Genomic DNA, 14,293 nt, shown 5'->3' on the forward strand with positions numbered 1-14,293 from the left:
CGCATGCACACTTCATTCAACATGAATTAGCATAGAAATATGTGCATACCTCCCTCGTCTGAACAAGCGGCTGCGCGTACATTGGTATGTTATCTGACACACATGATTTTTCTCATGAAATGCGCTCAGTAAACGAGAAACATGATGTATAAAGACTACACCGAAAACAAGTAGAAGGACATCGAAAATCGCACTTTGCTTTGCATGCTTCCTCACTGCGTGTTCTAAAAATATACACCTGTGTTATTTAAATTTAAATTTAAACGCTCCACGCGTACATGCGTTATTCACAAATCATTGCAGATTGATTATATACTCCTTAATCATGAAGTGCATTACCAAAAATCCAATCATCAACAAACAATTGAAAAATTAAAAATGAGCTAAATGACCTTAAATACGCAAGCAGTCATCATTCATTGCTTGTAGGATCATCCTTAAAAGAAATAATATACATTCACAAACACATTTATCTACATCCTAATATTTAGATTTTTAAATTAATTCACAATTTATTATTCATTGTTGAATCTATTTTGAAAAATCATTTGGCGTTGATAAAAAATTACAGTGTTACTAATTGAAAACTCACTGTATTTCTATTCAGTTTACACTGATGACGAATTCGCGAATCAGTCATTTATGGTTATGGCCCGAATAGTCACGTTGAAAAGCTTTCGATAATAACTCATTTCTATCCGGATATTATTTCAGCCAAAAGAACGGACTGTTTGGACGAATAAGACAGATTCATAAGTATGGTAACAATATTCGATTATCACACCACTCGTTCGAAAAACCCGTTACTAGAAAATCAATTTCTACGATCATTCATCAATTCAACTTGTGCATAAGCCATTTCTGTTGAAGTGTGTATCATTATTATTATTCACATTGGTTAGGATCGGTCGATTATTATACTCTTTATGATTGGCCCGAAAACTTTTTTGGAAGCCATCAATCTATGGCAGCAGATTTATATTTAACAAACTAATTTTATGCGCAGTGTGTTGATGAAACTAGCATACTTTGAGATTAATGAAATATTTCATAAATCAAATGTTTCAAAACGAACTTTAACGGCAACTAACAAGTGCTGTCAGTTGGAAACAAGAAATCCTGTATTGAAACAACGAACATCGGGTTGCAAAACAAAACATAAGAGATTATATGGGAATTATAAATAGTAATTTACAGTTTCGTTTGTATTTTTTGTAGGAATATGCAGCCAAACATAAATTACATTTGTTAAAGTGTTCACTTTTCTGTGCCATTTTCAAAAGAAATGGTTGAAATGTTATTCAATTGATTAAATTTAAACTAACATTATTCGTACACAATATTCATGTGCTATTACTTTTACGCACAGATATGATAACATGATTCGAAATTTTTAGCGTTTCATGGGCCCTGCAGAATTATTTATTTAGAGGCTAGTGACATTGTTAGTGCCGACAATTTCGTTTGAATATTTATAAATGGCGTGTTTATTACATAATAAACATAACCTGTTAACGAGTATTTCGTTCTATTTTGTCTGGAAGTAATGCATTCGACATTTTGAAGATATAGTTTCTATCAAGTTTGGTTGGAGACTTTTCATCAAACGTGAAATCGTTTATCACTATGCCAACTTTGTGGAATAACATAGTTGTAAAGAAAGCAGTACCATAGAACACGTCAAAGTAAGGCCTGCAAGTCGCATCACGTATCGTCTTATCTTAGATTTTATGTATTGTTTCATTGATGATTAAGGTCTTCTCAAAACAGGATACATAATCGGAGAAAACATTTTGAAAGCTTTCACCAAGTAGAAACCCTATACACCGAATACCATAAGGTGTTGGGATATTATTACCATTTTTTATCAGTACCCATCGAAAGAGCAGAGTGGAAAAAACTGATGAAAAGTAACGACAAAACCGAGAAGCAATAAAAATCTCGCATATCAGTGTCTAGCTGACGGAAGTAAGGTAAATTAGATTAGGGATTCCATTTGCTTGCGGGATGAGGATGGGCGAACCTAACAATTGAACTACGTAGCGACTGTACAAAGTTGTACATGTAGGGAGGTTCAGTCTTATTAGGCTTTTTGCTGAGTAGTGTTTCACATTATTCGACAAAACCGATTTTCTCATATAGAAAAAGTTACTGGTTTGAATTCCGTCTCTGTAATATTTTCTTGCAAAATTTCATTGTTATGATTTCTATTATTTTTTCTCTATTCTGAACCTATGAGCATTAGAGATAGATCAATGAATTGGAAGTTGTAGAAAAAATAACTGCAAATCTCCCAAAGCAAAGGTCTTGGTATTATATTCCTGTAGTGGAATTTGACCTTCTGTTTCAACAGACTTCCCAGCCTATTCAGAGTGTACAGAACCATTGCATGGCTGGTGCTACGATCCTACTGACACTACTAATCCTTACATGTCGGGGCTCGAACATACGACAACTGGTTTGTAACACCAGTGCCCAATGCATTGAACCGCCAACCCTGGTTATCTTCCATTATTATTGCAAATCTTCCATATATTCGAGTAACCAAAACAGTTTATTTTCATAACGAAATGAAACATCCTTCAAATAATACACGAATTTCATCCGGTTTATAACCACATCTTGACAAACTAATTCATTCAATTTGCAGCGAAAGAATAATCTAAAACTATGTTTTATTGAAAGCCTAGACAATAAACAAAAATTTAGCGCAGTACCCATTTAGGTGCACATGAGTTTTATAATGTTTCTACTGGTATGCGAGTGACACTGGTGTACCCAAAAAGAAACAACAAGAGCAACAACTAAAATGTGAAATGTTCTCTTGCGGATGAGTTTCATTGGGTATGCCTGATAATTGAACTTGGTTGTACACATACGAACATACACAAAGGTTTGGTTCTATTAGACTGTTTTCAGCTTGGTGTTTCACATACAGGATAGTTTCATTGGCTTTTTTTTCAATCTATTTTCCCATTGGGTAAAATAGATAAAAGTCAAGCATTTGGTGGGAATACCAAAGTTGTTAACATTATCAATAAAGTAAATAGGATGTTGCAATTCATAAAACGCATCAGCCATAATTTCCAATACTTGAATACAATAAAATTGCTATAAATGCGAAGAACACAACGAATCAGTTTAAAAAAATTTTCTACAGTTTAATCTTCGAAAGCTCAACTGGACTATCAGTCGCGTACCCAGAAAAAAATTTTGGAGGGGGTTCAGAACATGTTTATCATTTTCCATACGTATGAAAATAATAATATAATTACTTAAAAAATTTTTGATTGTAAATTGTGCGTGGGAAATTATCCATTTTATAATTGACTCAAATATCTGAACAAAAGATTTTCCATAATATAGGGGAGACCGAGGCTAAACCAAACACTTTTTGAAAATTGAGCTAAACTGGATTTGTTATGGGGCAAAACCAGATTATATAGCTTCACACAAAAATTAGAAACGAAAAATTAGAAATATGCGATGCCAAATCTTGAGATACCCTAATTTCAAGTTTTCGTGAGACTAACGTCTCAACATCAAGCTAACTGACGTCTGTCTGTCACATGAAAGCGCATTTACAATGTCAAGGAGGGGAGTATTTTAACCTTTTTTAATTTGTAAACAGTTTTGTCAAGTTAATATAGATTTAAAGGTAGTAACCCTGCACGCTATACAAAATTAAACAAAGCACGCTGTGTTCTAGGCGGTGGTGTTTTCTTCTTCCGTATCAGCACGTACCAATAATATACCAATAACATCCCCCCGGATGTTGGGAGGGGTGCATAAAATTTCCGAAATTGACAATTTTTTTTTTGATGACAAAAGTCTTAGAATTGCAAAAAACGTCGAGATTTAGTGTCATCTAAAAAATCGACTTTCTGGGACGTTGATTTTGAGTTGAGTCCCAGAAAGTAAATTTTTTTCAAACTCTAAATCTTGTTGTTTCATGCAATTTTAAGACTTTTGGCATCAAACAATTTTTTTTCTATTTCGGAGATCTTATGTACTTATCTCATGTGAGTTTTCAAGATCGAAAATTTTCAAATTTTAACCACCGAGCAGCACCCGTTACCCATATCCGATAAAGCACAAATTTTGCATAAGGTTTTTTTTCAAATGCTTAAACTTATAAAACGCATTAGAGGTGATCCAAAAATATTAACACCCTCGTATATATTAGAGCGTCAAAAAACAGCGTGTTTTGTCGGTTACGTCACTTATACCATCATATCTCCAGAGCCAGAAGTCCCAGTCATTTGATCTTTGAACTTGATCTATTGCCCAGTATTAGCTTTCAAACGAACCTAACCTTCCTGAAATCGGTTCAGCCATTTCTGAGAAAATTGCGCAATAAAAAACAAAGCGTTTTGTCGGTTACGTCACTTATATCATTATATCTCCAGAACCAGAAGTCACATCCATTTGATCTTCGAACTTGTTCAATGGCCTAACAATAGCTGTCAAACGGGCCTAAGGTTGTTCAAATCGGCTCAGTCATCTCCATGAAACTTGCGAGGTTTGTCGGTTGCGTCACTTATACCATTATATCTCCGGAACCAGAAGTCGCAGTCATTAGATCTTCGAACTTGATCAATGGTCCAATACTAGCTTGCGCGTTTAAAAATTCTTTTAAAGATGCACATACATACATACATACATACACGCACAGACATTTTCTGATCTCGTCGAGCTGAGTCGATTGGTATATAAAAATAATATGGGTCTCCGGGGCTCCGTTCGACAGTCGGTTATTCTAACAATTCTAATATCTTTCTATAGAGATAGGCAAAAAAATTTACAGCTAATGGAATTCCAGAAGAATTATACGACAATATAATTCCTCAAAATACTGTAAAATTCTATATCTGTGGTAAACACATTGGTAATGATCGTTTTGCCTGACTCAAAAAACGCAAATGTACAAGATTATCTCTAATAAGACTAGAATTAAAATGGTCTACTCGCAGAAAGAAATGTGATCATGACTAGAATTACCATTCCAACTCTTTAGAGAATTTAATACATTGTTCACAATACTCATGCTGTGATTGTAACAGAAACGTTTTTTAAATAAAGGTATTATTCCAGCATTCATCTCATCAGTTGAGCCATCACATTTCTTCAATGTATTACTCAGACTACAATAAACGGATTGCCATGAAAGAGGAGATTATCTTTGTCTCGACTCTTAAAGGCATTATTTCAGCCAGCAAAATTCGACGCGAGTCCTTTGAAGCAATACTTCGAACAGGAATTCGGGCGAAGAAAATTCAAGACTACACCATGGATTTTGAAATATGTGAATATAACAACGGTTTGGCTGCGAATAGGATTGAAAATGTGACAGCTTCAGGTTTGCACGAAAGTATCATAGTTGTTAGATTTATATTTGCGATAGTAGATGAAAAATAACGAATGTCATTCCTACATTTCCGCAGCTCTACTCAGTATCAACTGGAGGTTTGTGTACTTTTCATCTAATCTCTGGAATGTTCGTTATCTCGGTCATGCTATCGTGAAGAATTAAGTTGTAAATATTTTGAATTAATACAAAATTTGTTTATACTGTACAGACAATCGCATACCAGGATATGTTGACACATTTGCATGCAGTTCATTCTGTACGGTTCGTATTATACTAATCCCGAACTGTGTTCAAATTACCATTTCAATATCTCCAACCTTTTGTCCAATGTTCCGTCCATAAAAGACACGTATTTTAAATGTAGAGCTCTACAACAAATGCAGCGCAATGCAAGTCACCATCAAGGTTTGCTTTCGTTATATTTCGCTCTATGCTTTCAAGATTTTCTTCACACTTAGGCTTGTTAAAAATTGGTTGAATTCTTCGCCCACGAACCATGCAAATTTGCATCATGAAGTGTCCAATACTATATGCAGATATTTTCACTATTAATAAGATCCACAAATGGCCGCACTCGGAGTCAACCAAAAGCTACAACGGCAGCATATATAACCAAGTGGAGGACAAGTGTCTTTCATTTAGCCGACACCTTCCGACATCAGCCAGCTTTGCGACACTCACGACTTATCCAGACCTATTGGCAGTCCGTTCAACCTATCAACTGTTTCGTTTTGCGCTAACCGAACCGTGCAATAGGTATGGAAATGGAAGCTGCGTATTTCTTGTTTTTCTTATTCATTTAAATATACCTTTCGTTCGTTTGTGTTGATTAATTCGTTTAGTTTCGTGCAGCGGTGTCGAACCATTCAGTGTCAAATGCAATTTCTTTAAATGCACATTATGGTGAAACTATACGAAAACAAACTACGCAGTTCTTGCAGCCGATTAGCTTTCAAAATGTCAACAAAACACTGATTTGAACACGATCGTTAGAATATTATGTTTAAGAGTGTAAATAACGCAGCCGGGATTTGTACATTTTTTACGAATTAATATCGGTATGCGACTAAGCCCTGAAGCGGCTTTATTTACTGATTGTTGTGCAAAAGTAGTCACTCTCAAGCTCATATAATTCAGCGTGCCGCGAGATCTCGGTTCGTTTGGTGTTAGAATCAGTAGTACTCAGTCGCGAGATGAAGAGAGTAACTTGGTGCTCGATCGATATTTGTTTTACCATTTGTATCCCATTTCTCTTTCGCATCTGGATTCGAATCGATCGCGCGATGTAAATCACTTCGCCTCAAGGTATGCGTTCTATTTTTATTTAGTTGCCTTATTCAACTTTAGGATCCTGAACGCCATATACATGCCGGGTCTTATTTTATCAAGAAGCTGAATGTAAATAAAAATGCTTAGAACTGAAAACTGTGGTAAAGCGATTTTAGTTTAACCCTGAAAATAGAACATTTCAGATGGACTTAATATGGACTTAATACCTAATAGAAATACGAAGTTTATTTAACTTAAGTGAATGTATATTGTTACAACATGATAGTTTAATTACAGTTGTTTTTGTTCAGGAAGCTTAAATGACGAACATGACATTTATAATGCAGAATACCCTACAATTTTTTGTTCACATCGATCTGTTCCTGGCTCTAGAGGTTGTAGGACAAAATAAAACAATCTCTCACCTAATAATCACTGAGTGGAGGTTTATTTACTTGTTTGCTTGTTCCATCTGACAATAAAAGTCTTAATGAATATAAAGTTAAGTTATAAAATCGAGGATGGCGACACTTTCTGAACAAACTTATGCGATGATTCACCAAAATCGAATAAATTTTCAACTAGGGAGAAAGTTCGAACACACGCTGCAATAGGTTCGTTGGCTCCAAACGATGTCCGGTGGAATCTTCGTTGTAGCAAACCTGTTGATCGTAGAGTTCGTTGTGAAACCCGGAAGTCGATGAGAGACAGGATTTTTGGAGAGTCGATTTCGCCGTTGATAATCTTCGCCACAAACGCAGCTTGTTGAATCTTCCTTCGTCGTTCCAGAGTGTCAAGACCTAACAGGCGACATCGATCAGGGTACGGTGGCAGATCCAAGGGATTTCGCCAGGGAAGGTCTCTTAGCGCAAGTCGAATAAATCTTTTCTGAACACGCTCAATCCGCAAGTTCCAAACGAGTTGATATGGACTCCATGCCAAACTGGCATTTTCCAGCAATGGTCGCACTAAGGAACAGTATAACGCCTTCAAACAATGTGGATCCTTAAAATCTCTGCTGATTTTAGCTACGAATCCGAGTTGTTTCGTTGCCTTAGATATTAAAGCAGAACGATGCTGATTAAATGTGAGTTTTGCATCCAATACAACACCAAGGTTATTAACACGGTCAACTCTTGTAAGTGTTTGTCCATCAATTTTGTAGTCGAAGATTAATGGACGAAGTATTTGGTGAAATGTAATTACTTGACATTTGGCAATGCTGATCACAAGATGGTTTCGTCGACACCATGCGACAAATTCATCTAGCAGTTCTTGAAGATGGACGCAGTCCTCATAATTACGAATTACTAAGTACAGCTTCAAATCGTCAGCGTAGATCAGCTTGCATCCATAACCAAGCAGCAAAGCGGCATCGTTGAAAAACAGTGCAAACAAAAGGGGACCCACATTACTGCCCTGCGGAACTCCTGAATTATTCGTAAACGGGGATGAAACTGAGGTTCCCAATTGTACGCGTAGGACTCTACCACACAAATAGGAACTCAACCATTCAACGAACTTGTGTGATGCACCAAGTCGCATCAGTTTACATAAAGGTTAAACGATAGTCGAATGAAGATACATTTCAAAATCCCTGCGACCAGCGATACCGTATGCGTGATAACGTTTGCACCATAGCACAAATAATACTTCCGTTTCACCTGTACATACAATACCATGGTTTTTTTACATGCATTTAAGCTATAACTTACACCATGGTAGGCTGTCCATGAAGAGATATCAAGCATACTCCGCTTTGCTCCTGTCCCTGCTTTACCCACCTTTTCTACAACAAGCCTCAGAAAACCATTGACCCGTACCAGGAGAAAAATAAATCCATGCTTCATTATTAGAATCTGCCATGTATTCCAAGAGCGATGATTACAATAGCTTAAGACTCTTCGAATAAAAATAAAAAAATGACAATTTGATAAGTTAAAATATTCGAAACATTTTCTCTTTGTTTTAACATCGGTCAATAGTGCGAACATTATTACGCATACGGTAGGTTTTAGTTTAATTTTGAAATTGTTTTGTTTTTTGAACATTGCAGTGAGCACACCTAATTTTTATTTGCCATGATTTTCGATTTGACACAGTAGAATGGTTGAAGGTTTGATATCGTTTACACGGCGACCGACCGTAAGTAGATTAAAGCCGGATATAAATAAATAATATAGGGGAAGATGTTCGGATGCCGGCAGTGTTCGGTTGCCGGCACCTCACTGTAACTTTTGACAGAAAGCAGATAGCGTCATTCCAACAAATGGCATGTGTGTGTAATAGCGTGCCTTTTTGTGCCGAATATCAAATCAAACATACGCTTGTACTTTTTGCTGCGCTCAAAACAAATTTTAACTGCGTGAAAATCAACACAAAAGTTTTTATGACGTTTTTAAGTACGATTCAGACCGTCCGGCTTCTTCCGTCACCGTCACCGGTACGTCAACGTCCGTCACCGTCATTCTGATTCACATGATCCGGTTTCCTATCCGTGTCCGTCATGTCATTTTCTTACACGCAGAATTTGAAGAACTTAGTTTCGCACAATTTTATTCCACTAATACAAAATCTGGGAGCTTTTGAAGCTAATCGATCTGTTGTTTTCCTACCTTTTAATCGAATAAATAACTTTCAAAATTAGCTAGAAAGAGGAAAAAACAAAACAATCAGTTCCACTCACCAACGTAACGTACTTTGCAAATCTACTGATAAATTTAATTACCTATATGTGGTATATTTTGTTTAAGAGTGGGATCTTGACACCGAATACATACATAACAAACGTTAGCTCAATACCGTAATCATATGAATCGTGCATGTGTGCGATAATCACAGTCCGTCAAATATTCTTTCGGAGAAATGTTGACGGAGCTTGCCGTTGACGTTCCGGATCTGTGCTGGATCGTGTGAATGCGCAAAGGGAAAACTCATTTGACTAATTTTGACGGAGGCTGACGTTCCAGTGACGGTGACGGAAGAAGCCGGATCGTCTGAAGCGTACATTATAGTATCATAAATTGAAAAGCATTAATCAAAAAGGTGAGTGGATTGAATATTTATGAGGTGAAATCAATCTATTTCGTGATTTAATACCAGATGCTATCAAAATTTTCGTAACCAAAGTTTTTTTCGTCATTTTTAAAATGTCTACTGGTTTCGGTAACCGGAACCCCAAGGTGTTCGGTTACCGGCATCCCATTTTTCATTGCCAATTGTCAGTGATATGCAGAGATGCCAAATCTGCAAGTTAACATGTAAACCTTATTTCGTCTAAATATTTTTTACAGACTTTTGAAACTTCGATTGTTTGCAGACATTCGTCAGAAATTACAGACTTTTGAAAATTGGCGCGATCTTTCCTTTTTGCTAGCTAAACTTATTATATTACCTGGTATCTCTGGTGATTTGCAACACGTGGATAACTTGACGGCTTCATACATACGTCATTTAAGTAAAAATTTTGGTTCTCTGCTTCTGTTAGCCATGGCGACTTCAAACAAATCGTCCAAGTCAAATAAATTTTTTAGCTCATCCGTTACAGTTCTTCGGTTCAGAGGTCACTGTGGTCGATCAAGTTAAATACGTCGGGGTTATTCTTGATTCAAAACTGAATTGGTCTGCTCACATTGACTTAAGGATTAAACGAGCTTGCATGGCTTTCGGCCAATGCAGACGAGCTTTTGGAAAATCATGGGGACTCAAACCCAGCGAATGATTTCGTTGGTCCTGAACCACCTTTACCACTTTCAACTAGTTGGATAAAGCACAAGATTCGTTCTTGGGCTGCATCCAATCATGCCAGCTACTGGCGCAGCTTGCAAACTTGCGCTCAGACAAAAGCATTTCTACCAGATTTAAATCTAAAAATGTCAAAGTGTCTACTGCATTTCTCCAAGCATCATTGCGGTATTCTGGTCAGAGCTCTGACTGGACATTGCAAACTCATTATCACATGGCTACTATTCAACGTGCTGAGTATTATTCGTGTGATTTGTGTGAATGCGATTATGGTACTTCATATCATCTGATATGTAACTGTCCCGCATTGACGCAACTACGTATCCAGGTTTTTGGTTCTCCATACATGGTTGAGTCTGTGTATGCGGAGCTAAAATTAAAGGATATTCTCTTGTTTCTCACCCAATGTGGTAAGGAGCTGTAGTCAGAAGGGTTCATCGTTCTTCCTGGAGTGAATGAATCCTTTCTGTATTCACCTTAAATAGGGTTTAGCAGATTGTTTGGCATCCTTCAGGGGGTACCGAATTTACTTCTGCTCGTACATACTGTGAATCGTTCTGCATTCTTCCGGGAGTTCAGAATGGTGTCGCTTTTGTAAGATCTCTAAATCCTCTCGGAGGTTGGAGGTTTTATTAACAGCAGACTGTTCGGGACCTCGTAGAGGTTCAGAACTTACTTCTGCTTCCACTAAATGTGATCCCCAGCAGATTGTGCGGCATCCCCTAGGGGTGCAGAATTTACTTCTGCTTTTATGTGTTTTTGTGTCGTCAATTTTTCCCATCCTGCTAGTCCAATGCTCACCATTTCCTTTCAATCCTTCCCTCTTATATATCGGGAAAATGATGCTAAAAACAAATTGATGGCAAGGCACAAATCTCTAAATATCAAGGGGAACGTTCCTATTTGAGCCAATTTGTTCTGATTCCTGATTGGTTCTCTGCTTCTGTTAGCCATGGCGACTTCAAACAAATCGTCCAAGTCAAGAAAAATAAACTTTAATGCACTGTTTAATACCATTAAACGTTGCTTTATGGATAAGAAGCCAATAAATTCGACTTCAGCAACGTATTCAATACCTCGAAACCGATGAAAGACCGGCCAAATCAACACCAAAGGCGCCACTATCCAAATCATCGGCCAAGAAAGCCAATGCGAAGTTATCATCAGACGATGAAGACTTTTGTCCCAAAACGCCTCCGAAAAGAATAAATTCTGTTTTTTTCATTTTTAACGAAATTTCTTGGGGTGCCGGTAACCGAACACCTTTTTTTAAATGGCCAAAATTTATCACTTTACTAAATTGATACTTAAATTTTTTCAATCGATTGAATCAACTTAGTTTCTTACTCAGTTGTTAGCTAGGGCTTGATGTATATTAGCTAGGGCTTGATGTATATAATGTGCACTTAGGGGCTGTCCATAAAAGACGTCACGCTTTTTTTTACGATTTTCGACTCCTCATCCCCCCGTTGTCACAAATTGTCACAGAAGCAAAGACCGCCCACCCCCCCTATGTCATATATCACGAATTCAAAATAAATAAAATTTATCTCAATACATTCTCAATATGTATGACAAACCATACAAATGTGAGGGAAAAATCGATTTATTACATGTTGTCATTAGATTAAAAAATATCACTGAATCTACAAAACCATCGAAATTATTTTATTAATATCAATTAAACAGATATATTATTGTTTTAGGTAAAGAATAATATATCCGTAGTGTAGCATACAGGTCTGAGAAAATAAAGACCAAACCCTCATCAAAACGAGATCACTGCCGAAGAATCTTTTCAAGATCAGTTGATTAGTGAATTTTAAATCACATCGATCAATATCGGTACTGATCTTCCGTCACACAATGGATAGATGTCACAAAAGGTCACGTTTTATGAAACACTTCCTTCCCCTTGCGGCGTGACGTCTTTTATGGACAGCCCCTTAGTCAGAAGTTATAAGCATAGAAGAAAAGGGTACCACCAAAGTGCCCGCAACGAAATTTAAATGAATTTTTAAAGTCTGTATTACTGGATTTTAAATGTATGGATTTTAAATGTATATAATTCTTCAAAGTCAGACAAAGTCAGTTTGGAATGAAATCTGTCTTCAATTTGGCAACGCCATCGCACGCATCATAGAAGCATTTACCAAAAATTGGTATCAGCCTTCATATATTTCGATTTGGATTAAACTTTGCACATGTCTCCTGCTTTACCGTAAAAAATAATAAAGTGAATTAAATTAAGTTATTGAATTGTAGCCTCCATTTAAGCTTTCGTTTTTTTAAATTTAAATGTGAATGATGATACTTAGCTTTAAACAGTTACATGGACTGGAATATGGTTATTTTTACAGTTTTTATCTATGCGTTTACATTATCAACGATGACCTGGATTTATAATGCAGGTGACATATTTAGTATGTTTTATTTTCGAACTGTTTTTATTTAATTTCTATAGGAACCATTTCCATCTTTCTATCTGAAAGAAACGCATGTTTCATTCTTTCGTACACACAAACCGAACAAAATCTAAAAATGTTTGTTAAGATTTGTTTAGGATTGTCACTTTAGAGTGTCAAGCCACAAACATGTATTTAATCCCCGATGCATCGAATACCCCTGACCTTGTACGTACGAATCTACATCTCTCTGGAACTAGACGAAACATAATACCCCTATGCGAAAAGCAGATCTACAGAAAGAGCAACTTGCAAATCTAGTTCAGCCAGGGTAACTTGCGGGCAGCGTTTAAAAGCTGTGCAACGCCTTGCACCCGAAGACAGCGTTAACTCACATGAAGGCAATTTATTATTAGATGATATAGCCTGTTTTAGCGACTATTTACCATTATCGTACCTTTTAGCATCGATCGAGCATCAGGTATCGGAGTAACGGAACGCGTTTCAAAAACTGATAGAAATAATTACTTATTTAATGGTTGGCTGTAAAACTAAATTAGCGACAGCTCACGACGATTTAATTAGCGTTTATTTATGCTAAACGAGAAACTCGAAGCGTTTAGTATTAACTTATGTGTCGCACAGAGGTAATTACGACATAATAATATAACAATGGAATTACATTGATATATAGATAATACATAAATAAAAAATAATGCAAAATAGCATGGATACAAGGGCAACTTGCCACGAATTGATAGTTTTTATTTTACAAAAGTTTCAATAGCCTACATGTGAGAGAATTAAAAAGGATTCAAAATCATTCCTTTATCATACATCAGAATGATTGTTGAGTATATAACGATATAGAACGCATTTTTTGGTATAGCAAGGACTGTTTTATACTATTATCGCAAATAAAATTCAAGGTACTACATTCGGATTCGGAACTTGAGCTTCTATTTCAACAGGTTTCTCTGTCTATTCATTAGTGCATAGGACAACAGGATGCTGCGATCCTACTGACACTGTGAATAATTGAAAGTTATTATAGCGCAAAATGTTTGTATCGAACCTCGGGTTACGGCACTGGTAGTGTGCTGCGTAAAATGAAATCCTTAGAAGTAATACGCACTATTGCTTACTTTTGCTGCATGCATTCGCATTTTCATATGCATCCATCTTCCGAAACCGTTGAGTTGCTAGCACTCTAATACATGTTCTGTTGTTTCTTTTATTTCAATTCCTCACCTTGTATTGCTGTCACAATGAAACTTAATCCACATCCCACATGCTGTTGAGATTGTGAATAAATAAACTAGTGATATATTTGGATGTATTCTCTTTCATATGGAAGCGCAATCTGTTGGTTCGGAAGATATGCTTTTCCGCTTTAAGGAAATTCTTGGATGCGGTGGCCTATACTTCAGACACGTTTTTTTATGAGTTTAGAATACATGAAAGGAATACAGACGATTGACGCGTACACACTAAGGAACGGTTA

The 14,293-nt window shown here is 36.6% G+C and overlaps 2 protein-coding genes across 10 annotated transcripts in view; one reads left to right on the forward strand and one right to left on the reverse strand.

Annotated features, from left to right (window-relative positions):
* Window positions 1-14,293, forward strand: part of LOC131433085 (uncharacterized) — a 93,239-nt gene that overhangs the window by 24,652 nt on the left and 54,294 nt on the right. The window lies entirely within an intron of this gene.
* The window catches only part of LOC131433086 (beta-galactosidase-like), a 58,833-nt gene that overhangs the window by 8,719 nt on the left and 35,821 nt on the right, over window positions 1-14,293 (reverse strand). Inside the window, exon 1 of one of the 5 annotated variants that reach the window (XM_058599867.1) lies at window positions 6,181-6,440. The exons of 3 other annotated variants lie outside the window; for them this stretch is intronic. In XM_058599867.1, coding sequence (XP_058455850.1) covers window positions 6,181-6,237 — 57 coding nt within the window. In that variant the 5' untranslated portion in view covers window positions 6,238-6,440. Of the gene's footprint in view, window positions 1-5,670; window positions 6,141-6,180; window positions 6,441-14,293 lie in introns of those variants that run through there. One more of the 5 variants, XM_058599869.1, reaches the window with a different exon arrangement.

This window comes from Malaya genurostris, chromosome 2, assembly GCF_030247185.1.
Source record: "Malaya genurostris strain Urasoe2022 chromosome 2, Malgen_1.1, whole genome shotgun sequence".
NCBI lineage: Eukaryota > Metazoa > Arthropoda > Insecta > Diptera > Culicidae > Malaya > Malaya genurostris.